The sequence below is a fragment of the Gasterosteus aculeatus genome, chromosome 4 (genome assembly GCF_964276395.1).
Source record: "Gasterosteus aculeatus chromosome 4, fGasAcu3.hap1.1, whole genome shotgun sequence".
Classification (NCBI taxonomy): Eukaryota; Metazoa; Chordata; class Actinopteri; order Perciformes; family Gasterosteidae; genus Gasterosteus; species Gasterosteus aculeatus.
The window spans coordinates 21,309,297-21,335,369 of NC_135691.1; the positions used below are offsets into that span (position 1 = coordinate 21,309,297).

Sequence of the window (26,073 nt, forward strand, 5' to 3'; positions counted from 1 at the left end):
AATCACAAAATCAGTAGGTGGAAAAACCAGTATGGGTGTAACACCGGCGTCTCTTTGTGTTTCTTTATTTAGACTTACTTAGTCATTTGGCGTCTCTTTCGTTTGAACAACTCAAATTAGTAGCCTTCCCTCAATCGTAGACGATGAGCGGAGAAAGCAGTGACTATAATATCATGTCACATGGCCATTCAGACCAAACAAGGCATGTGTTCTTATTGTGTTATGAAAGCTACTTAAATGTTCTGATTAAACAGTGCTGTTAAAGCAGTTTCTCCTATGCAAAGGGATGTGTTACATCTTCATGCACAGGTTTGACCCCAAACAAACTGATCATAACTACATATTAAAAATAAATAATATCAATGAAATTAAAATAGTTACCTGAACAATCTACAAGGAAATATGCCCCGCCCCCCAGCTCATGCAATGAGACGTCGAACACTTTATTTGGCGCATCCGCGAAGAGACACGGCCTTCCTCGCTGTGAGGTTTCAGCCAACTTTACCGGCTGGTCCAGGTCCAGATGTGCCGGTTTAAGGCGGTCAACAGACACACATTCCTGCCTGCCGCCCATGTCGACCGTGCAGGTTGTCTCCGGTCTCCAGAACCCAAAACAGCCCCATGTAGGGGGGTTAAAGAGGCCCACGATGGCCGTCCTGGCGAACAAACACGTACTCAGCTGACCTGAGGCTGGATGCAACGGGTTGATGATCAACCCGTGCTGACTGAGTTGCTCAAATAGTGTACACGGGTAAGAGCAGAAAGTCACAGCATTTACCAGGCCAGGCCTTTGACGTCCACCAATAGTCCATAAGCGCATAGAAAATCTGCACCCAGCAGTGGAATGGCGATTTTAGCCGTGACAAAGTCTCAGCTGAAACGCTGCCCCATAAAACACAACTCTGTGCCGTGTTCTAAAAGTGCATATGGGGGTACCGTTTGCAGCTTCAAGAGGGGGGCGTTGCCCATTTGTCAGCATGTCCACCCGCGATGCAGGCAAAACGCTCCTCTGCGTCCATGTCGCAAAGAAAGTGCCGCCCGGAAACGTCGTCCTTAATGAACAACAGCCTGCCTTCCTGGCCAACGCTCATGGCTGTTACTGAGCACCAGCCCTGGTATTTCCCATCCTGCTGAAACTGCATGGAGAACGGCACCTTGTAGCCCGCTGCCCAACCATGCGTGGTAATAGCACAGGCCGGAATATCTGCTGTTGGCTCGCCTAAACTGAACTGAAAATGTTCTATTTTTGTTTTTTTTAACTGTCTTTTTAAAATCGCTTTAATCATTTTTAATTTTATTTTTCAGTTTCTATTTTAACTCATTTTAAATGTCCTAGATGCCGGGATGTTTTTAATTGTTTCATGTGAATCACTTTGAATTTCCTTGTTTCCTTGTTGGATGGAGTCTATCCCAGCCAACTTCGGGCGAGAGACCGGGTACACCCTGGATTGGTCGCCAGCCAATCGCAGGGCAAACACAGAGACAAACAACCATTCACACTCACGTTCATACACAGAATCATGCTCCGTCCCCCAGGTCATGCCAGGACACGTTGAATACTTTATTTGGCGCACGCGCGAAGAGACTGCGCACCAGTCGCAGTCCTTGTGGGATTAGGGCACATCTCGTGTTGGTGAGTTTGAGCTCCTGTTTTTATTCTGTCTCTTACAGCCTTGAGTCCACTGCCTGGTGTGACAGGGATTACTTTCCCTCCCCTCAAAGAAACCAGTCGCTTTGAATACGACGATAATCCATTGATACAGCTGTGTACTTATTAGGTTGAAAAGTCAATTGCCTGTAAAGTAAAAATATTATATATATAATATATATAATTTTAAAATCGCTTTAATCATTTTTCAGTTTCTATTTTAACTCATTTTAAATGTCCTAGATGCCTGGATGTTTTTAATTGTTTCATGTGAATCACTTTGAATTTCCTTGTTGTTGAAATGTGCTACACAAAGTAAATGCCTTGCCTGGCTTAGTTTACCAAGATTTACTAGGAGGCCACACTACGTAATGCCGAGACCGACAAACCGTTTAATTCCTTCACCATGAGGCCGTGCTGGTGCAAAGACAGATCCTACTCTGCTACTTTAACTAGTGTGTGCTCTCGTCTGGCTCTTTCCTCTCTGTAACTGTAAAAAGCTGTTTTTTAATTGCCAAGATTCACTCGAATTTGAGAAATTGCATAAGGAAAAACACTTTTACCTCTTGTTGTATAGAATAAACTGAAAAAGTTTTTTTTTTAAATCAATAATCATGTTTCTGAAGACCCTGATTACAGCAGCAACAATCACTGAGATTGATGAGTCAAGTGATTCAAATTCAAACTGTAAGGAATCAACTGATTTAGAAGTACCCAAACCTAAGATGAAACCTGGACAGCAAAATACAACTGCCCAAAAATTAATCTTCCTTGGAGAAAGAAACTTTTTGAAAGCATCAAGTACCACACCGCAATACATTCTTCATACAGGAACTTAGTTACTGAAGGAGCAAACAAGTTTGTACAGTGTTTAAAAATTGGCACATCCGAGTAATGTAAACCCCACTGTTTAGGAGCTGGAAATATTCATTGGCATAGTTCAACATGTTCCTCCCGGCAGAATTCCACCGGTAAACAAGTGTCTAAAATACACTCTTTCTAAAGTGATTACATTAATTTATAAGATTTAGTCTTTACAAGAAAAACTGAATCAAAAATCATTTATTAATGAATTTTAAAATGTGAGATTAATTAAATCGTCTCTTTTATATTTCATCTTCTCTATTGACAGACATTTTTTATACAATGTTCCAGAGTAATTGCTATGCTCAAGGTGAAGACTTGTCATCATGAAGGCAACATCTTGTACAAGAAGAGATTTCGGCGCCATCGTCCTCTTTCTGATGGTCTTTGCCTTGATCTTTCTGCTCCATCACATGGACGTTCTGCAAGTAAGAACTTTTTTGAAGGGAGGACTTTGTTTCAATTATTTACTATTAGTCAGGTTATGTGATGGTTTTAAAATGAGTTCAATGTTCTTCATTTCAAACAAAAATGGAATTTGATTAAACTTGAACTTTCCCTCTCAATCCTGCACCTTGACTTGCTGACAGCAGCAGCTCCTGCAGTCAAAGGATGAAACTAGCACTATTCTATGTCTGACAGGCATAGCCAAAGGAGGACTCAAGTGCACAACTCTTGAGACGGATGTCACAAGAGGATCTATTCATAAATTTAGTCAATGACAGGCAAGGTCCGCTACATAAAACCATTTGAAAGCATAAGCTTAAGACGATCAGGCAGAGACGAAATCCAGGGAACGTAATCAAGGTTGTAAACATGATTAGTAAACCAATTACTAGGCTTTGGGGCATTACGGTGCTGGAACACTTGCCGGTCGGTACAAGACAAACTAGCAACAAACAACAAATAACATTTTTGTAGGCAACTGGAGGGTGCATCAACAAGACATAGATGGACACAATCAGGAAGGGGAGCTGCAATCAGCAAACTGGAAAGACATGAGGGCGGGGTAGTTAAGAAAGAGACATGGGCGTGTGAAAGTAAAACGTTTTAAAACTTACTGTTTATTTGTTCTTACTGAGATATACATCCTAACAAAGTGGTCCTACCACCTGTGAGTTTGGAGAAGCAGACTGTACTAGCACCAATAGAGCACTATCCAACCCTTGCTTTTCTGTGCAGTTTAAAAAAAAACATTCACAGGAACGGTTTAAATAAATAGGAAACTGTCATATAACCATCCCGCTTCTGTTAAACAGATCTGTATATTCCAGAAAACAACTTTTACACTCTTGGTTTGTGTAAAACAGAAATTTTCCAAATGGTCAACAATTAAGAAATAGTTTTGATAAACCTCCCCAAATATTCAAATGCCTTTGCCTTTTTAAGTCATATGGTTCATTTTTTCTGTATAAGTGTTTCATGTTTTTTTAACATCTTCTTTCTTTCGACCTTGTGCCAGTTTCAGCCTAAAGTCAACGCCACCATCATCATGCCAAGAGTCTCCCCTCATCATATCGTTAATCGCAGCTTCTGCACCTCCCAGCCGCTGTCCCCCCAGGACGCTTTGGAGGAACGTCTCATACTAGACTCCATTGCTTGGCCTGAAACTCCAGTTTTGCCATCTCCTATTTCCTTGGAGCAGACCACTGATCCAGCCCACAGCACCTTCACCATTCTCCCAGGGAGGAAAGGGGGGCAGTGGCATGTCGGGGACCAGCTGGAGGTTATGATACAAACCTTTTGACTTCCAGGGTCGTCCCAAGAAGTCTGGGGGGGACTTCATAATTGCTAGTCTGCAAAACCGAACGCTCGAAGCAGGTGTGGCCGGGCAAGTTTTGGATCATCAGAATGGGAGCTACTCTGCTGTGTTTTCTTTACTCTGGGAAGGAGATGTACAGGTTGAGGTAATGTGAAAAACTATTACTTTAAAATGTTGTGTGTAAGATTTAGAGTCTTCTTGTTATGAAGTTGCACATTGCAACCAGGTGAAAACCCTTCTGCTAACCCCTCCTTTTCCAAGGGTATCAATTAATTTTATATAGCCCAATATCGCAAATTACAAATTTGCCTCAGAGGGCTTTACAGTCTGTACATATATGACATCCTCTGTCCCGAAACCCTCACATTAGCACAGGAAAAAAAAAGAAGAAAAAAACCTTCCAACAGGGAAAACACCTTAGGGAGAACGTCAAAGAAGGGATCCCACTGCAATGGATTCCATGTGTACTGAATGAACAATGTATAATACATGCAATTCCTATGACAAATGATTCAAATAATTGTGAGTAGCAAGCCAGGCGCACGGCAGGACCACTTCAGGGACAACCACCATCAGATAGAACCACCTGTTAGGGTGTGGATATTCGATCCAGCACACAGAGATTCAACTAGGAGTGATAATCCGTAAAAGTGATTTAATGAATACAGATTTCTAGCGAAGGGGACAGCTGGGTGAGGACGCCGGAGGAACGGAGGCAGACGGCAGGACAGAACAGGGACAGCGGGATCTGTACAGAGGGAACAGGGTTAGACAATTGGAATAGTAAGAAAACTCAATGTCTTTCGAGACAGGATACAGAGTCCAGTTACCACGTGTGGGTGTGTAACGATCTGGCGCTGGAGAAACAAACAGCCCGGGTCTAAATACTGCAGGGGTGGATTGTGGAATGTGGATCAGCTGTGTGGTGACGGAGCAGGATGGATGGCCACGCCACTCGTAGGTGGGGACAAGCAGCAAAGACAGACACACACACACACACATAGGGGAAAAGATACAAACACGGAGGATGGGGAGAAACGGCAGCTGACCCATAACACCACCATCCACAGACTTTAGGAGAGGGTAATGTTGGTTTATGATTACAGTAATAGGATTAATATTTTAAATAATAATGATGATGATGATGGCAGCAGCAGGTGTCAGCAGGGCCATGGCAGGTGGCAGGACCAGGGTCCAGAAGGAACTATGATCTACAGAGACCTGCTAGGGGAGAAAGCACAAAACACTCCCGGAAAGAAGCTGAATTAGTCATGTGCATTAATAAAACGTGGATTATTGTAGAAATAATACAATTTATTTATTCGCTTTACTCATTTGGCGTCCCACGCGTCATTCGCGCCGCCTGTTTAAAATCCGCCTCATTTGCGACCAGACGTGTCTGTGCATTGACTTTACATGGAATCTACTCTCGTGGATAATTCGCTTCGCTTTTGGTGTGAATGAGCGGGTTTCACAAAAGAGGAGCTTGATAACTTAAGGCTCTGGCTCCCATCCTACTTTTTAAAACCCTAGGAACAACAATTAACCCAGCATCTATGGAGCGCAGCACGGTGTTACAAGCTCTTTAAGATAAGACGGTGCCTGACCAGCAAGTCCCTTGTAGGTGAGGAGAAGTACCTTAAATACTTGATACTTATTCTTGATTCAACAGGGAGTCAGTGCAGAGAAGTTAATACAGGATTAATATGATCCCTTTTCTTAGTTCTTGTTAATACACATGCTGCAGCATTCTGAATCAACTACAGAGGCTAAAGAGATTTACAAGAGCAGCCTGATAACAAAGAATTACAGTAATCCAGTCTAGAAGTAACAAACGCATTTTTTCGCAGTTTTTTCTGCATTACTTAATAATACTTAAAAATAATAATTCCTGATTTTTGATATATTAAGTAGATGAAATAAGGCAGTCCTTGAAGTCATCATGAAGGACAAAGTTGAAGGACATATCCTGGTCGAAGAGAACTCCAAGATTCTTGACAGTGCTGCTGGGTACCAGAGCAATTCCATACATAAAAATCACGTGACAGCTGACTTCGAGTTTAGCATCAGGAAGTTGCCGGTCGTCTTTTTAATGTCTCCAAGACATTCTTGTCTATAGTCTAGTCTAACAAGCTGGTCGGTCTCTTCTGGTTTGATCAACAGATACAGTATCATCTGCATAACAATGGAAATTTATGCGGTGTTCCCAGGTTAAGATCGTCCAAAGGAAGCATATAGAGCAGAGATTCCCAAAGTGTGTGCCCCATGGTGGGCCGCGAAGGTACTGCAGGTGGGCCGCGAGAGGTCATTTACAATAAATAAATAAAGTTTTCATTTTCAATTTTTAAAAGTTTGAAATTAATATAAAAATATGTATGATGCAGCACATTAGTTATGTGAAACATTAGTTGATGAAGCACAAACAATTTAAACTGACAGATTAATAAAACAATAAGGCTCTCGCTCGAAACAGCTGCTCTTGTCCGCCTGTCGTTGTTCAACAAACGGGGCGCCCTCTTGTAGTATTAAAGTAAATATACCGCATTTTCCGCACTCCAAGGCGCACTTAAAAGCCTTTAATTTCCTCAAAAAACAACAGTGCCTTATAATCCGGAGGGCCTTATATATATGGATCAATTGGTTAATCGGTTGATCCATACTGGTTGTACACAGCGCTCAAGGCGCTCTGCCAAACATGCCAAAGCTTGGTCTACGACGGCGAGATGCTGAGCGGGCGCTCAAGAATGTGAGATATGGAGCTTGTTTCAGGGCGCGTCAGAGAAACAAAGCTGTCGTTCTTGCCGAGCACTTCATGAGATTAAAGAGCGAGAGACTGCCCTTTTCTCTACAGTAGCTGAACCATCTTAACGGGAAAATAAGTTATTCTAAAAGCAGCCGAAGATTTAGGTGTGGATGGCGAGGGGGGCGGCGGGAGCGGACGCACCTCGCGGCATCGATCAGACCCTGAAAGCACCGTCTCCACCTTACTGTCAAAAAGAACAACAGCGAGCGCGTAGAAAACTCCTTCAAGCGCGAGCAGAGATTCTCCTCGCGAGCAACGAAGTTCACGTTTCGCAAGCGAGCGAATACCTCGCGGAGACAAACTTTTGCTCGCGCGAGACAGACTTTTGCTTGCGGATGTTTGATTTTGGTTAAATTCTTAAGGTCATTTAATCATTATGTTTTGATCAGAGATACAGAGACACACAGAGATCAGAGTAAAGGTTTGGTTGGGCCGCAAAAAGATTTTCAGATTTCAAATTGGGCCGCGGCATTCTTCAGTTTGGGAACCGCTGCCATAGACCATTGTATCCTGTTGCAGAGACTAGCTGGTTTAAATCCTGTTTAATCGGATCGATCCCAGTTTTTGCTTGTAAAGGGTGAATCCTCAAAGACCACCAATGTTGGTCACGGAGTCCCACAAGGTTCTGTACTTGGACCAATTTTATTTACCCTAGCGTCTCAAGCGAGCAAATGTTAGTCTCCGTGAGGAATTTGCTTGTGCTAATTAAAAGGAAAAACTTCCTTAAGCAGCTTAGTCGGAATCGGATCCAAGAGACAAGTAGAAGATTTAGTTTCAGTTGATCAAAGTTAGAGAAAGGAAGAGAAGGCATCCAAGCAGATGCTCTTGCGTTACGGACAGCCTTCTTATATGTTTTAAGGCTGTCTTGCCAATCTAGCCTAGATCCTTCTTATCTGAAGTTTCCGCACAGTTTGCTTTAGGTTCCGTGTTTGAGGGTTATACCAAGGAGCAAACTTCCTTCTTGTTGCTAATCTTCTTTCCAGAGGAGCAATAGCGCCCAGCGCCACTCTCAAAGAGCCTGTAGCAGCATCAACAAAATGATCGATCTGAAGTTCTCACAGGAGTCTTCTGATATCTTGAGACAGGACACTGAACAGAACAGAACAGAAGGAATAGCTTCTTTAAATGTTACAGCTATATTCGATACGTGTTGACTGTAGAAACCCTTGGCCAGAGGAGGAGATTCCGGTAGTAGGAATTCAAGTGTTATCAGACAATGGTCCGACAGGAGAGGGTTCTGTGGGAAAAATGTTAAATGTTCAATCCCATACACAAGAAACAAGTCGAGAGTGTGGTTAAAACAGTGAGTTTGTTTATTTACACACTGACAGAAACCAATTGAATCTAACAATGAAAGAAAAACAGTACCAAGGCTCTCGTTATCTACATCCACATGAATGTTAAAATCACCCACAATAATTGCATTGTCTGTTTTAAGGACCACACTCATTGAGAACTGTGAAAATTCTGATAGAAATTCTGAATAAGGACCTGGGGCTCTGTACACTATTACAAAGCGAACCGGCTAGATTATTTGCCAGGTTGGTTGCGAAAGACTGAAAACCAGGCTTTCAAATGAGTTATAATGTCAAGAAGTTGCGTGCGGAAAAAGGCAGGACTCAAACGCAGAGTTTAGCAGAGAACAAAAAGGGACTTTAATAGTCAAACTCAAACTCAAAACTCAAAAAAGGCACAAACGAGGTCAGGGAGCAGGAGACAGGAACACGGACATGGGCTTCTGACAAGTAAAAATGACACGACAAGTGACAACAGACACAAATGGCTTAAATACACTAGGGAGGTGCAGGTGATTGGAAACAGCTGGAAACAATCATGGCATGACAGACAATTACAGGGGACTGACTAGGATTTTCTCCATTTCAGGTTGGTTTTGTGGATTAGGAGCTTGTCATTATTAAACATTTTGTAATAGTTATACTGGTTAGTTACAGATATACGTGTCTACATATGTGATAAACGGTGTAGTCTTTACAAGAAGAGGGCTTCATTTTCAGATTACTAATTGATCTGGTGTTCATAAGTTGCATTGTTATCTGTAAAATTGTTGTCAGTTTAACTTTTTTAAAATACTTTGAAATAAAAAATAACATTCCTTAGGGCAGGGATTCCCAAAGTGAGGGTGCGAGAGTAGCCTGTATGGGGGTGCGCAAGAGGAAACTTATAGTGGTAAATGGTAATGGTAAATGGCCTGTACTTGTATAGCGCTTTTCTAGTCTTCTGACCACTCAAAGTGCTTTAACACTACATGACATCATTCACCCATTCACACCCATTCATACACTGATGACAGGAGAACCATACACAGTGACACCTGCCCATCAGTAACTACCATTCACACACTGTAGTCGCAGCTACAGGATCAACGTTGGGTTAAGTGTCTTGCCCAAGGACACAACGGCATGCGGGTTAGCCGGACCTGGGATCGAACCGACAACCCTCTGATTGGAGGACGACCGTGCTCCCCACTAACCCACAGTCGCATAGTGGTGGTCTAATAGAGTAATAATTCCTATTAAATATGTATGGATTATAAAACTACCCTTTGCAAGATTAAAATTTAAAGTTAAAAATGTACAATTTAATAAATAAATAAATGCACTTCAGCTCCTCCTTTTACGTACACACTGGCTAACGTTAGCCAACCGCTAACTTTTTCAGCAACATTTATAAAACATGCTGGAATCAGGGAAACTGTCAGGTGGACATCTGAAGCCACCATCAGTCGCAAGGGAGGAGACAAACAGAGAGACTGAGGAATCCAAGGCAATAGAAACGGAGAGTTAATACTCACGTCTCTCTCTCTCTCTCTTCTTTACGTGGTTTATTGTGTTTAAGTAATTTCAAACTTTAAACTGAACTTTTCAACTGATACTCTCATACACTCAATATCGCAATTTTTTGTTGTGGTTATTTTACAAGTTCACATTGAGACAAGAATAAATATCTGTATATTGAGGAGCAATGTCAGTTCTAGCCACGAATTACAGATCTCTATTGAGTACTTGTTCTCTTTCCAATCAGGTGACTCTGGTTCATCCTAGTGAAGCTGTCACAGTGCTGGACAGGCTGAACAGAGAACTACCTGACAGGATTTACTTCAAGAGCGTCTACCGCTCAGGCTCTCTCTCTGAAACCACCACCTGTAACGTCTGCCTGCGGCCAACCCAACAGCCGGTTTGTAACTACACTGACCTCCGTACAGGCGAGCCTTGGTTCTGCAACAAGCCAAAGAACCTGAGCTGTGATACCAGGATCAACCACAACAACGGAGGATTCAACTACAGCCTCAGGGCCAAGGAGGCGAAGCTCTTTCAGAGGTGGGGGAACAAAGAGGCAAAGAAGTCTGTGACATTAGGATTTACATTGACCCTAAATATATTCAAAATACCGAACTACTTGACTGTCATTTTCAAAATTGTGTAGTATGCTCTGTTAATAATGTATGTTTTATTATCTCCCCCGGATGAATCATTCAATTTTTTTGCTATAACGTTTCTGGTTACCGGTGGGGAGGGGCGGGTTGCTGTTTTTGTTCACACTTTATTTATGTGTATGCCGGCCGTAATTGTCTGTGTACAGATGCTTCATCTGTTCTTCTGTTTTGCCAGATCGCCATTACTATGGGGCGCCGTTTGTAAAATGTTGCATGCTCTAAAATATTGCAGTTTTGGTACATTTGGTGTCAGGCTCTCTGTGGCATTCATGGCCTGATAAGGGCCAAGGCGTGGGTCGTCGGCGCAGGGGGTAGAGCGGGTGCGCCCCCCCCCGTCGTCGGACCTTCTCGACCGGTCCGCGAAATATTGTCTGACATGAAACCGGTCCGTGAGGTAAAAAAGGTTGGGGACCACTGAGCGAAATAACCTGTAATGTAATGTAATGATAACCCAGCTTCGGTGTAGGAAAAACATAATTTTGTTAAACAAAATGAACAAATGGTTTAAGCTTGGTAAACCATTGGTTCCATCATCTAATTGTTCAAAAGTTAGAGCCCTCTAATGCCATTTAGTTTTATAACAAGATAACAAGAGCAATGATATTTCACATTCTTCCCTAAAGTAGGAATCAGATACGTTGTAACTTTGTTGACACAGTGTGTACTGTTCAAAACAAAACATTCCCTTTGGTATCTCAACCCTCGGTCTACTTCTACTTCTTCTACTTCTGTTAAGGCTTTTTGCCTTCGTTAAAACATTTTAACAGCTTTTGTGGAAAACATTTAAATTAATTTGGAAAACATACTGTATCTATAATTGTCAGACAATATTGCTTTTCTTTACATTGATTTAGTTCAATGAAGTCCATACTAATCTTTTCTCGTAATTTAAAACTTGGATTTGTGTTTTTTACAATCAATGCATGCCCATTTTTTTTTTATTAGTAATTTGTACAGCTAACGCTGCACACCCTTTCCATCCCTCCTGTTGAGCATGTGTTAATTTAACACATATCTCAAAATGGCCTAATCTCTATATAAGGTCTTTACTTTCTTCCACATTATCTCAGTTGTGTTTTTGCTAATGTTTTCCCTTAGGACAGTTGATCAGGTGGTTTGTGGTTTCCTGTTGAAACGTTCGCCACCAATTGTGTGCGGTGTATTTAAACCCGTTTTTTTTGTTTTTAGTATTTTACTTTATTTAGTTGTTGTAATACCAATTATCTATCCATTTTTTTTAGAGATCTGTTGGTTGATGTCATAAAATTTCCTCTACAATTCGCTTGTTTGTGTAAATGTTTCGTTTTAAATCTTTACATCCCAGCAATTATGATCTTATTCTTCTAAATTAAAGGCCACTCCCAATGGACAATCCTTACGCCCTTGTATTTAAGTAAAGTGCGTAATCCAATTATTTTCCAGATAAATATTTGCACTTCGGATTAATTTCACTTAACACTGTGTGTGTTTTTGAATTTGCTTGAGTTACTCCAAAAGAGGAGAAATAATCTTTTAGGCTGCCTTGTTGGACCCCACTGTCTCCCCCCGCACTCATACAGCAACCCCCCCCACATCTGCCCACCGTTCAGTGACACGTCAAGATTTGTTTAGTCTTCTCTCGTCTTTGTTTTAAAGAATGCCTGTGCATCTCTTATCTCTGACCTTGAGTCTCTCTGTATAAACATTTCAGTGCATGTCACCAATTCTTGTTCTCTTAGACAGATTAAGGAGTTACTTCATAAATTTCCTTTAGCTCTTCTGTAGCGGATTTATTACCTCTTATATTGAAGGCCTGCTCCACTCATTTTGTCCCCCCCACAGCCTGTGGTCCCTGGGCCTCCGCGTCTCTATTTGTCTCAGGAGTACACATAAGAACAAAAAAGGTTTTAGATACTTCATCATTATCATCATATTAAGTATTTTCTTTTTCTCTGCTTTTCTCTGCTCCGCAGCACTGTTGCTGCTGGTATAAACACATTAGTTTTAGTTTTAGGATTGGAGTTCAGAGACTCTCAGGAATAATGTACTGGTATTTGTTGCTTACCAGTCCCTCGGTCCGATCTGGTGGGAGCTGGCCTGTAGCTAAATGCGGAAGTTCTGGCTCATAGCTTTGGTTAATGCAGACACAAGGTCTGGGCTCGGGCTCTGTGGGATCAGGGCTGTGGTTTGTGATGGGGACTGAGGAGTTGGAGGAGGACGTGACGGGTGGATGAAGGCCGGAGAGAGAGCTTAAGGAAGAACAGGCAGAGGATGCTTCGTCTCCCGTATATCACATCTTAAAATGAAAAACCAAACCAGGAGAATGAATCACAAATCATCACATCTCCTGTTATTTATTTCTCACTGTTTCTTCCTACTTCCTCCTTGCGTCTCTGTATGGCGTCTTTTTCCAAACCTCTTTTTTCCCCCCTCCTTGCCTCGATCAACCATGCGGTTGCTTCAGTTAAACCTTCCTTCTTTTCTTTGCCTGAGTTTCCCTTGCATTTGTGCTCGATTTGACCCTTCAGAAGCTGGCATTTCGCAACCGTCAGCTTTCCACCTTTTTAAATGTTTAACATTTCCTTAATTTATCCCCTTCATGAATTTCTCATCTCCTCCCAAAGTCTCATCCTGACGTTTTTTCTCTGAGGAGCAACCCCATTTTATAACGTTATTATTAATTTACTTGTTTTTATTTATTTATTATTATTAGCGCTTTTATTTAAAACTATTATTAGGATCCCCCGGTCAATAGATAACCGTGCTCTGACTTTAGTCTTTAGTCTCATTTTTAGAAGGCTTACTGCCGCGGACCTGAATAACGGAGACAACAGATTCTCATTTTTAGCCTTAGTGACACGGAACTCTGAAAGAACAGATTCTCGTTTTTATGCCTTACTGACAATGGAACCCCGGAACAACCAATTTCTGTTTTTAGTACTTACTGTCAGGGTTATCATAAACAACCCCTGTCTCCAGGCCCCCGCACCAATTTGTGCCGGGCTAAAAGGTAAAATCCTCTAGATTCCAAGAAACTATCCAAACCAATCGTGTAACGGACTTGGGGCGGAGGACTTATTGGAAAAGAGTCCCAGACTCCCCCGTACAATTTCAGGTCCAAACTTGAGAGGAAAAAAAGAGTTGTTGAGATCCAGCTCGAAGGACCAATTATTCAAAAAAAATTCTCACTTGACACCGGCGTAAAATCATCAAAACAGGTTATTTAATGTTTGCAAACAGGAGACAGAGTTGACACACAAAAAAGTCATGTGTCAAGCCTGCTCAAAGGTTTTCATCAGCAAGAATATATACTGCAGGTATGGCATCAAAACATAGAGATGGTTACGCACGTACCGAGGACTGATTGTTTACACTTATGGGACAGAATGTCCCTCCCGAGGCCAGCGCCCCTAATCTCTGCTGACAAGATGTCTGTCAGCTGAGAGTAGCATAAACCTTGAGTAGTACAGCGTAATTGATATCATGACACACATTATTTGCAGTTTTTCCAACAGTTTCATTGCAGCCTTTTGCTAAAATCAAAAAAGTTAATTTTATTTATAATATTATTTTTATAATATACACTCAGCACCCCATCTTGACAGAAATAAACAGAAATGTAGAAATTTTGCAAATTTAAAAACGAAAATCTGAAATATCACATGGTCATACGTATTCACACCCTCTGCCATTCTTCCTTGCAAATCCTCTCCAGTTCCGTCAGGTTGGATGGTGAACATTGGTGGACAGCCATTTTCAGGTCTCTCCAGAGATGCTCAATTGGGTTTAGGTTAGGGCTCTGGCTGGGCCAGTCAAGAATGGTCACAGAGTTGTTCATGTCATGAACCGGGTACCTTCCTCTTTTTTTCCTTTCCACCCCTTTCTTGTAATTTACACACACACACGCACGCACGCACACCACCCCGCCCACACACACACACTTGACGTGAGCTGCCTGCTGTCTGGTGCGCTCTCCCTCGGCCTGGACCTCGTTTTCTGCTCTCACTGGGATTCCCCCTTGCCGGCCAAGCGCCTGCATTCTTCTGTCAAGCATTAAGAGACTTTTGATTGCGAGATTGCCTTGTGGCTCCTTCCTCCTCTTTGTGCTCATGCAGTGCTGAGCGCCAAACGGCTGCAGCATCAGACAAATTCTATCGCAACTGGTCTGACGTTTCCTAAAAAAGTGGACAAACAATAAACTCACAAAATGCGTGACTGGACTGGAAGTTAGTTCAGTAACTAGTCCAGTTGCTTCGAGGATCTCGGAGATGTGAGGTCTAGTTAACGGGACCATCTGACTCCACCAGCACCGGGGGGGTCAGCCTTATCTCACGCCGCAGAGAGCAGCCTGTTCTCGGCCAGACTTCTATGAAATTGCAAAATGAGGGTGGGGGGGGGGGATACATTTTATGGTTGATATTGCATCAGGTAGCCCAAAGCTCCCTAACTATGGGATGAAATATTTTTTACCCCCCAAAATTAGAAGGAATCAAAAAACTGTTTTGATGAAGCTTTGGCGTAAATTCAGTCATGAAGATAAGCTGAACAATCATTTCGCACAGGTTACGGTGTCTTTTTGGGGGCAGGCTCATTTAGGCAACCAGTCATGGGCAGTGTTTTCTTGTTTCCTTTCCTTCCTATTGTTGCTGTGGAGACCCTTTTTTGCTTATCAAAAGTTAGGTCCTCTGGGTTGGTGTTTTTGAGTTTGTTTTGACGCGTTAAAATATTCCTTGAGACTTTGATGCATTTGTGCCAATCAAATCAACATCAGCGTTAATACAGGGAATATTTACATCTTTCAAGTAGGTCCACTTTGACAACTGTTCTTCAGAAATTATATTGTGTGTTGACACTGGCATTTTCTTCTGAGTAAACACACTTGGAAGCTCAAAGAACTGATTGTCAGTGAATTTGGATATTTCCAAGCCTTTGACAATACAACTTGGAACAGTAGTACTGACCCATTGTACGTAGATTAATCTTCGTTTATCTTCCTTTGATGTTCAGTCTCTCCATTAGACTTTCAGAACAGAAAGTGTCAGTACTTCCTGGATCCAGGAATGCATACGTTTGTATGATTCTGTTTTCCTTCATACTGTGGCAAACCAGGGGGAGGAACAAAGCACTTGGGGCGGAGCCCCAAGCTCCGGTTGGGGGAGGTGATAAGGGGGATTTATTATCCTGTGCAGGTGCTCCAGCCACTGGGAACGTGGCACTGGTCACACCTGCGGCCTATCTGGTAATCAGAGCAGACCCTAGATAAGGAGAGGAGAAGAGACCGGACGGGGCCAGACGTCGGAGAGGAGGTAACCCCCAGGACTCACCGCTCTACTCTACTCTGCTCCTAACAGGACAAGGAAGCGGGCGCCACGTAGGAGGAGACGCCACATATTTCAGTTTGGAAGCCGGTTGGAAGAGCCGTAGTTTTTGACCTTTGCCATTAAAAGGACCCTTTTTGTTTGCATTTGCTGTCTGAGTTTCTTATTTTACGCCCGAATCTGGCCTCACTCCCCCTGGGTTACCACATTTTGGTGGAGGATGCAGGCATGACGGTCTGTCGCTAAAGATTCAGGCTAAAATAGGTACTCCGAGAGAGACACGGAGAACCATGGAGAATGCACTGACACAGCTCATCCAGACCCAAACCCAGCAGGCCCAGAGTCTTCAAGCCTTACAGGACGCCATCACTACTCTTGGACGGCATCTGGTAAAGCCAGAGGGGCCTACGGAACCCAGTAAAGTTCTCACCAAGCAGACCGGTGAGGATGACATTGAGGCCTACCTAGAGGTTTTTGAAAGGACTGCAGAGAGGGAACGTTGGCCTAGAGCACAATGGGCAGGAATTCTAGCCCCTTTTTTAATTGGCGAAGCTCAAAAAGCCTGCCGGGACCTTTCCCCCGCTGACGTAAACCAGTATGGGGCATTGAAAGCTGCGATTTTGGCCCATTATGGACACAACCTGCAGACGAGGGCCCAACAGTTCCACGCCTGGGAGTATGACGCTGCTGCCCCAGTGCGGCCGCAAATTGCAACGCTGATGCGATTGACACGCAGTTGGTTAACCTCGGGGGAGGGGCCTCCAGCGATTGACAGAGTTGCCATGGATCGCTGTATCAGAGCCTTACCCGGGGGTGCCAAACGACACGCTTCTCAAAGCTGCCCAGAGACAGTAGATGCCCTAGTGACGCTGTTGGAGAATCACCAGGTCACGGTACAGTTGATGCAAAGCGGTAGGCCACCCAGCCAATCGGACCCCAGGAGAGACAGGCAGAGGCTGAGGAAGAGCGACACGGAGGCACTGGGCCCAAGCCCGAGGCCCCAAGGGGGTCCGCCCCAGCCATCCCGCCAGCGCCGCCCCTTTGTGAATCCGGACCGGCGAAAATGCTTTGCCTGTGGACAAGAGGGCCATATAGCGTGGAATTGTCCGGGAGAAGACATTCTGATGCCTACGGCGGGCTCCTCCGACTCCCCACGGAAGGCCGACAGCTATCTTACCACGTGCTGGGCTCATGAGGGCGCAAGGGCCCCAAAGCTGCCGGTCAGAATAGGGACCCAGGATGCTGAAGCCCTACTCGACTCCGGCAGTGCGGTCACCCTCCTACGGCCCGGGTTGACCTCTGGCCCCAGGGGACCCCCCATCCCAGTCTCCTGTGTCCACGGGGATTCACGTGAGTATCCCACGACCCACATTAAGGTCCAGACCACCAGGGGCACATTTGAGGTTGTTGCGGGCTTAGTGGAAAATCTGCCGGTACCAGTGCTGATTGGGCGGGACTGCCCGATATTCTGGCGTTTGTGGGCATGCAGGACTGCTGGCCACCGAAGAAACTGTCCCACCAAGAAACCTGGTAGGGACCAGAAAGTCAAGGTGGCACATGCCTGTGCAGCCCCATCTAGCCCAACCACGTCATCTGCAGAAGGGACAGAGGAGGAGGCCCTGGCCCCAGCGGAGGCCCCGGCCCCAGCGGAGGCCCCGACAAGGAGGGATCCCCGACTAACTGAAGGGTCTTCGAACGAGGTTTTTTCGGAGTTCCCACCGGCAGAAGAGGCATCTTCCACCAGGCCCGGGCAGTTTGGGACGGCCCAGTGGGAGGACCCTAACCTGGAACAAGCGCGACAGAACCTGGCTGTGGTCGAGGGAGAACCGGTGGCGGGGGTAAGTGCTAGCACCTTTCCACACTTTTCAATCAAGAATGGCCTCTTGTATAGGGTGGCAAAGCTGGAGGAACGGGTGGTGGAACAGTTGCTAGTCCCCAAGCGCTATATTAACAAAGTGTTGTACCTAGCCCACTCCCACCTGTTGGGAGCTCATTTGGGGGTGGAGAAAACCTACGACCGAGTCCGGGAGCGCTTCTACTGGCCGGGGGTGAAGAAGGCGGTCCAGGATTATTGCCAAATCTGCCCACAATGCCAGAAGACGGCGCCGAAGGTAAACTACCAGAATCCACTAATACCACTACCAATAATCGACATCCCATTCCAGAGGGTAGCCATGGATATAGTAGGCCCCTTGCCGAAGTCCAGTAGGGGGCACCGGTTTATCCTGGTTATCATGGATTATGCCACCCGGTACCCAGAGGCGGTCCCGTTACGCACCGCAAGTGCTAAAGCGGTGGCGAGAGAATTATTCCTTCTCTTTAGTAGAGTTGGGATTGCAAAGGAAGTCCTTACTGACCAGGGAACCTGTTTCATGTCTCGGGTGATGAAGGAGATGTGTAAACTGCTGAAGGTGAGCCAAATACGAACCTCTGTCTACCACCCACAGACGGACGGCCTGGTAGAACGTTTCAATAAAACCTTAAAACAAATGCTAAGGAAGGCTATTGACGTGGAGGGGAAAAACTGGGACCAACTAATCCCCTTTGTCTTGTTCTCAATCCGCGAAGTGCCCCAGGCGTCCACAGGGTTCTCACCATTTGAGCTGCTGTATGGACGGAGACCCAGGGGCATGCTGGACCTGGCCAAAGAAGCATGGGAGCAACAGCCATCAGCCCATCGCTCCGCCATAGAGTATGTCGACCAGATGCAGGACAGGATGGCTAAGGTATGGCCCCTGGTGCGGGAGCATATGCAACAAGCCCAACACGCCCAAGCCAGAATCTATAACCGTAGAGCTCAGCTACGGGAGTTCCAGCCGGGAGAGTTTGTCTTGGTCCTGATTCCAACGGTGGAATGCAAATTCCTGGCAAAGTGGCATGGACCCTATGAGGTGATCGAAAGGGTGGGGGAGGTGAATTATAAGGTAAGACAACCGGGAAGGAGGAAAATCTGCCAAATATATCACATTAATCTGTTGAAGAAATGGCACGCCCCTGACAGTGTTCCGATGGCCGCACTAACCACCGAAACCCAAGATCGTGTCCCCTCACAGGTACCTCTGGGCCCCCATCTGAGTCCGACCCACCGGCAAGACATGGTGGAACTAACTGGGCAGTTCAAAGATGTTTTTTCAGACATGCCGGGAAGGACCACGGTGATTAACCACGACATCATCACCGAACCTGGGAAAAAGGTGAGGCTCCGACCCTACCGCATACCAGAGGCAAAAAGGGAGACCATCAAAGAAGAGGTAAGAAGGATGTTGGAGATGGGCGTTATTGAGGAGTCACACAGTGCATGGTCCAGCCCGATTGTGTTGACTCCAAAACCCGACGGCAGCGAGAGATTCTGCAATGATTTTAGAAAATTGAACGAAATCTCAAAATTTGACGCTTACCCCATGCCGAGGGTTGATGAGTTAATAGAGCGATTAGGCCCAGCCCGGTTTGTGTCCACGCTCGACCTCACTAAAGGTTACTGGCAGGTTCCCCTCACAGAAACCGCCAAAGAGAAGACAGCGTTTGCTACCCCAGAAGGCCTGTACCACTATAGAGTCCTGCCCTTCGGAGTCCACGGAGCGCCAGCTACGTTCCAAAGAATGATGGACCAGGTGCTCCGACCTCATCGGGAGTATGCAGCGGCCTACCTAGATGATGTGGTCATACACAGCCCCGACTGGACCACCCATGTAGGCCACCTGAAAGCTGTCCTGGGAAGCCTACGGAGAGCTGGCCTGACCGCCAACCCAAAAAAGTGCCACCTTGGCCTGGAGGAGGCGGAATACCTCGGCTACACCATTGGGAGAGGCAGTGTGAGACCCCAATCCCGGAAAGTGGAGGCCATTGCCACCTGGCCTAAGCCAGCCACGAAGCGGCAAGTAAAAACGTTCCTCGGCCTGGTCGGCTATTATCAGTGCTTTATACCCCACTTTGCTACTATTGCAGCCCCTTTACACGAGATGACGAAAAACAGCCACCCACACCAGGTCCTCTGGAGCACCGAAGCTGAGGCAGCCTTTACAACCCTTCGGAGGGCCCTGTGCACCGAGCCAATTTTAAGCACCCCTAATTTTGAGGACACGTTCATCGTCCATACAGATGCCTCTGGATCAGGGCTTGGAGCCGTGCTGTCCCAGGTCAGAGGAGGAGAAGAACACCCAGTGACCTATATCAGCCGTAAGTTGCTAAAGCATGAGATCAATTATTCAACGTTGGAGAAAGAATGTTTGGCAATAAAATGGGCCCTGACAAAGCTGCGGTATTACCTCCTGGGCAGAAAATTCACCCTGGTAACGGATCACGCACCACTGAGATGGATGTCTACAGCCAAAGACACTAATGCACGAGTTACACGGTGGTTCCTCGAACTGCAAAACTTTAATTTTTCTGTTGAGCACAGGTCGGGAAAAGCACATGGAAACGCAGACGCCTTGTCCAGGAGGGAGGAATGCTATCTCGTTGACGCTCCTAGCCCCAACCTGGAGCTGGTGGAGGGGGTGTGTGGCAAACCAGGGGGAGGAACAAAGCACTTGGGGCGGAGCCCCAAGCTCCGGTTGGGGGAGGTGATAAGGGGGATTTATTATCCTGTGCAGGTGCTCCAGCCACTGGGAACGTGGCACTGGTCACACCTGCGGCCTATCTGGTAATCAGAGCAGACCCTAGATAAGGAGAGGAGAAGAGACCGGACGGGGCCAGACGTCGGAGAGGAGGTAACCCCCAGGACTCACCGCTCTACTCTACTCTGCTCCTAACAGGACAAGGAAGCGGGCGCCACGTAGGAGGAGACGCCACATATTTCAGTTTGGAAGCCGGTTGGAAGAGCCGTAGTTTTTGACCTTTGCCATTAAAAGGACCCTTTTTGTTTGCATTTGCTGTCTGAGTTTCTTATTTTACGCCCGAATCTGGCCTCACTCCCCCTGGGTTACCACAATACACTTAACATTGACAGGTAGGATTGAAAGGATGCCGTTACTGCCTCCAGCCCCTGTATGACCACAAGTAGAGACGGTTGTGCCCCTCAGACTCTTCGTTTGACAGATCTTCGTCTTTGCTCCTTTCCCTTTTATCAATGTGAAGAACACTGGGATGACTCTTTGCGATAAGATAAGCGTTTACTGCAACTCTTGCTCAAGTGTCCTATTTTCAAGCAACCAAAGCAAACACCTTTCTCTTTCAGAAGGTCCTTTTCCCGATGCGTTCTTTTCCTCAATTGTGGACAGTGCTCCAATGCGTTTCCAGATGCACAATACAAACAGGAAACAATTGTTACTGTAGGTGTCATATTTTGTGTTTGGGTTTCAATGCTTTTCTTGGTTACACTCACAGTTGGTTCAGTAGACATAAAGACAGCAGTTGCAAAGCTATTTCTTTTGGACTGCAACCTTTGATTTAATTGTGTCTTGTTGCCTCCTTTTATTTACTCCACCTTGAGTGTCCTTGATGTCTCCAAAGATCGGATCAGAAATGATTTTGACTTGGTACTCAATGAACATGATAAAGTCTCTAAAGCCAGATCTGCGACCATCTTTTTCTGGAGATTTCACATGCAACTACTCTCTTTTCCCTGAGCTTGTAAGGAAGTTTCTGCATGATTGTTTTCATGTTTGCTGGCATAGAGTTCATCTAAATATTGCAATTCCTCCATAGCATTGCAACATTCTCGTAAACACAATGCATATGCCTGTAGCCCTTTAACATCTTCTGCCTTAACAGCAGGCCATCCAATGATTTTGTCCACATTGGAAATGAACTAAAGGTCACAGCTGCCTAAGTGATTTCCAAGAAGTTCTTTGGCCATGGCATAACCTTCGTCTGGAGCCATATGCTGGCAACTGCGCACTAGATCTCTAGGCTGGCCCGTAGTAAACTGCTCGAGATAATACAAACAGTCTCCTTGGTTTGTTTTAGCTTCAACAAAATGTTGAAAAGCTCTAATGAATGATCTAAATTGTAAAGGATCGCCATCAAAAATGGGAATTTCTCTGCGTGGTAAAAACTGAGAGTTATGAGTCTGTACAAGAAGTGCTGTCACTTAATTTTGTCTTTGCAACAGACCGTAGTGATCTGCATTTACTTGAGGATTGCCTTGGAATGATGCTGGTTGCTGACCACCAGATTTAGAATCTGATTGCATCAGTTTTATTCTATCATTCTTGCCATTTGTCCTTTTCCTCAATATCGGCTCTTTTAGTATTATACTCCTCCGCTTCCACTGCCTTTTCCAACTTTAACTGAGCGTTAGCAGGCATTGAATAATTCTGCTGAAATAATTCCCTTTGCATTGGTTGGTATTGTTCAGCATAAGGTTTAAGTGCTGCTCCCTTTATGAAATATGATTCCATTCCATCTGAATTTGTAGTTGAAACACCGCCATGCTTCGAGGCATTCAACACTGCTAACTTAGCTGTAGATGCTGCTAATTCAGTGTCAACTTCAAGTTGTTCTTGTTTCCTTCTTAATTGCTCCTCCAGAACATGTTTCTTCTGTAGCGCCGCAGAACGTGCAGCCCGTTCTGCCTGTTTGACGCCTTGTGGAGGACGTTGAACCCTTGCTGACCCTAGAGACATTACTTGTTCGATCTGAGAATTTGTTGGAAGCATTTGATCCAACATTTGAAATGCTGTCACGAGGCTCCACATTAACCACATCATTATGGACATCGACAACTTCAGTATTGGGGTAACTTTCGTTGCAGACTAACCATTTGTTTATATCATCAATAAAGACCTTTACACTAAGCATTTTTAGTTTATACCACATTTCATGATTTTCCATCTCCTCTTTAGGTATAACCTCATCAATGCTTCATGTTTTTCCTTTGCCTCACCACAGAGAACCTTAAACTTTTAAAATGTACCTTTTACCTCACATCTGTCACATAGCTTTTATCACCCATCATATCAACAATTATCTCTTTGAGATTGTGTGCTCTTTGAAACTTCACCTTTCTCTCCTTTTTTGCGGGCGTATCATTTTTTCCTTAAGTGCCTTTTCTGTTAATTTAACAGTCCGTTTTGTTACGGAGTAGTCCATATTACCTGACTCAACTTGAGACTCGGTCTCAGGTAAGAGTTCAGAAGCAGCAGCGTTTGCTTCTTCCATTGTCCAAGATGCATTCAGTTTGTGAATACTTGCGCAGTTCATTTTCAGTCACCACCAAAACCCTTGGCTTTTACACAGTCATGTGTGCACGCAATTACTCAGCGTCCACTTTGTTGGATGTAACACATACCTTGACACTGTTTGGCACGCAGGTGCTCTGACGCCGTGTTTCTACCTCCGCAAGTGAAGTTCCGATTACCAACGGTCTGCCGCGCCAATCGCCACTCCAAACTGCCGCTTGTACTGCCGGGCCAATCGCCGCTTGTACTGCCGCGCCAAACTGCCGCAGCTCTGACTGCTGCTCCGATTACCGCTTCAAACTGCCGACGGGTCTGCGCCAATTGCCGCCCCGACTGCTGCTCCTACGGCTGCACCAAACTGCCGCCGCTCGATCTCAATGAAGCTGAGTTTTTTGACTTAATGTAGAGACCCTTTTTTTGCTTATCAAAAATTAGGTCCTCCGGGTTGGTGTTTTTGAGTTCGTTTTGGAGCGTTAAAATATTCCTTGAGACATTTTTCCACTTCTTTATTTTGTTCTTTAATGACACCATCCAATTTCCTTCTTACATGCCTCTTCCACCCTGTCACGTTCACACTTCACGATCACGCTTTCCTCACGATCAAAAAACTATTTCTCTTCTCACCAACACCTGTGCCAGGTAATCCACCTGATTATATTGACCTTGCGGCCTAATTGAAACAACCTCCCACCACCTAAGGAGGTGGAGCTAACAATCAAAACTACAAAACAAAAATGGCTCTTACAGTTGCCTTTTTAACTTTGAAAACTGTTCTCCCCTCCGTTTCTGTTCTGCGCACACCAGATGCAACCCTTCACCACCTGAGACAAAAGCAGCAAAAACCCGGCATATAATATGATTACACTCCAAGGGGGGGAAATACATTGTCTGTTCTCGGCATCCCGGCCCCTGGTTTGTCCTACGGAAGGATGGAGTTCAAGCTCCAAAGAATTCATATTCATGCCTGTTTAATAAATCATTGTTAAATTCAAGAAGTCTTTCCTGATTGAAATATATTAAAGGGGTGCACATTCTTTTGGTCGTTAATCTCTTAATATGTTTGTCACCTTCTATTTTTAAGTTGTTGTAGTATGTTTCAGACCTATTTTATCTGTGTTTCTTCTTCAGTGGTGTTAATCTGAAAGTCTCTATTGATGGTACCGGATCTTCCAACGTCGTTGTGTTGCCAAAAGAGAATGGTATGGAAATATTTTACTAATACTAATAATATCTTTTAGTTAGCACTATATTTAATCGCTTGGGTATAAGGCTAGTCATTAAAGGGTCCATACAATACCTTTTATTTTTTTTTTTCATGGGATAATTCAAGCATTATTCTTTTCCTCCCAGGTCAACTGAATGTGAAGAGGAGCTCTGTGACATCTCTACCATCTGGTTATTACTACCAGGGTGTGTGGCAGACACTAGGAGGCACCACAGTATCGCAGTTCAGCGGGTCTGCAATCACCCAGTGTCTGAAAGGCAAAGTCGTCCACATGTATGGAGACTCCACAATCAGGCAGTGGTTTGAATTCCTCAACACAGCTGTACCAGGTAGCTGATCCATTGGAATTTCTGGAATTGTTCGTTTTTGTTCCACACTTCAGTTTAAGATGTTTTCCCGTTCATACTTTCAGGTCTTAAGGAGTTTGACTTACACGGCCCGCAACGAGTTGGACCTCTTATGTCCTTAGACAATGAAAACAACATCTTGGTGACGTACCGCTGCCATGGTCCTCCTATCCGCTTCGGCCTCATCCCAACTAAAGAGCTTCGTTACATTGCTAATGAGATAGATGACTTGGTAGGAGGCCCCAACACTGTCGTAGTTGTTAGCATCTGGGCTCACTTCTCCACGAACCCCATTGAGATCTACATCAGGAGACTACAGAGCATCCGTAGGGCGGTGGTGCAGCTGCTGGACAGGGCTCCAGGCACGCTGGTCATCATACGGACAGCAAATCTCAAAGCTTTGACACTTTTTGAGACAATTACCAACAGCGACTGGTATGCACTGCAGCTTGATAAGGTGCTCAAAGCAATGTTCAAAGGACTGAAAGTTCACTGGATCGATGCCTGGGAAATGACCCTGGCCCATCACCTTCCGCATGACCTCCACCCACTACCTCCCATTATTAAGAATATGATAGACCATCTATTGTCCTATATATGTCCTCATAAGGGCGGCTAGAGGGGGAAAAGGGATGTTTATTTGTTTTCTCTGAGTTTCAACCAACTGCTTATTTTCTTCTTTCATACTCATAAGAGTAATAATACATTTCTTTAAAAAATGCACTGTCCAGAAGGTTTGTGTTGGGAAATTGTTTAGGTTTAGTGTGAGTGAACAGATGTTCAGGATGATTTGTTAAGCAGGATTTGGATATTTTCCCAGGGAACTCATTTTGTGAAGTTTTATTTCCTAGGTGTGAACAAAAGTTTCTCTTTCATCTTCTCTGTTACGTGCTTCGGCCTGCTTGGGGGTGTGTGTGTGTTTTGACTTGTGTTCCCACAGGTGTTCTGACACACCCACCATGCAGTAATCTCCACTGCCCGCTCCCACCTGCAGCCACTAATCACCCTCACCCACAGCCAATCAACTGCAGGATGCCGTGGCTTAAAAGGAGCTCGGGAGGGAGAGACGAGGAGGCAGAGCTGTTGGAGAGAGCCGAAGGACTGTTGCGAAAAATAACTTTTTGGCAGGAACTATTGTTTTGAGCTGGGTTCAAGTGACAGTTCTTGTGTTTCTGGTTACATATGTATTTGGGTCATGTAAACTGGTGAAGGTTAAGTTATTGTTGTTATTCTGTCTGTGGTTATCACGTTGTTTGTACTTTTTATTTTTTGCTTCTTCCGTTGTCCCAGGGAAAAGGGGACCGCACCATGGGAGTGTGTAGGTAAGAGACCCTGGGGTTTACATACTACCCGTAGATAAACTTCTGTCTATATACACTAGGTAAGACCTGGGCGGACCACCCCCTGTATTTATCAGAGAGTTTAGCAGGTGGTGTTTAGACTAGATAGGTTAGGGGTCCTTTTCATTGGTTAATTTCTTTGCTTTGGTTCTGCTCAGCCCCTTTTCCCCCACTACCGTATTATAGGTGAAATAAACCTGGTTTAAACGGTA

At 44.8% G+C, this 26,073-nt stretch overlaps 1 protein-coding gene and 1 pseudogene across 6 annotated transcripts; both read left to right on the top strand.

Moving 5' to 3' along the window:
• The first annotated feature begins 601 nt into the window (after positions 1-601).
• Positions 602-26,073, top strand: LOC120824382 (NXPE family member 3-like; annotated as a pseudogene). Its single transcript, XR_013467378.1, has 7 exons — positions 602-1,633; positions 2,781-2,940; positions 3,975-4,419; positions 10,120-10,415; positions 24,078-24,148; positions 24,300-24,503; positions 24,587-26,073. The product of XR_013467378.1 is annotated as an NXPE family member 3-like (transcript).
• LOC144406180 (uncharacterized) lies at positions 16,862-20,747 on the top strand. Of its 5 annotated transcripts, none has more exons than XM_078101036.1 (3): positions 16,862-19,079; positions 19,314-20,004; positions 20,583-20,747. In XM_078101036.1, exons 1-3 carry the CDS (start codon positions 16,953-16,955, stop codon positions 20,660-20,662), a joined length of 2,898 nt encoding a protein of 965 aa, XP_077957162.1. In that variant the 5' UTR covers positions 16,862-16,952; the 3' UTR covers positions 20,663-20,747. The 5 variants fall into 5 exon arrangements, with proteins under 5 accessions (XP_077957162.1, XP_077957161.1, XP_077957163.1 ...); XM_078101035.1 differs by lacking the exon at positions 20,583-20,747 and adding an exon at positions 20,228-20,534; XM_078101037.1 differs by lacking the exon at positions 20,583-20,747 and having other exon boundaries at positions 19,314-19,702; positions 19,774-19,987.

Bases quoted from the DNA above. Each gene is read 5' to 3' on its own strand.
- LOC144406180 (XM_078101033.1), top strand. From the start codon at position 16,953: ATGCCTACGGCGGGCTCCTCCGACTCCCCACGGAAGGCCGACAGCTAT. The intron at 19,080-19,313 runs GTAAGAAGGATG...GGTTACTGGCAG, and splicing joins GGGAGACCATCAAAGAAGAG to GTTCCCCTCACAGAAACCGC.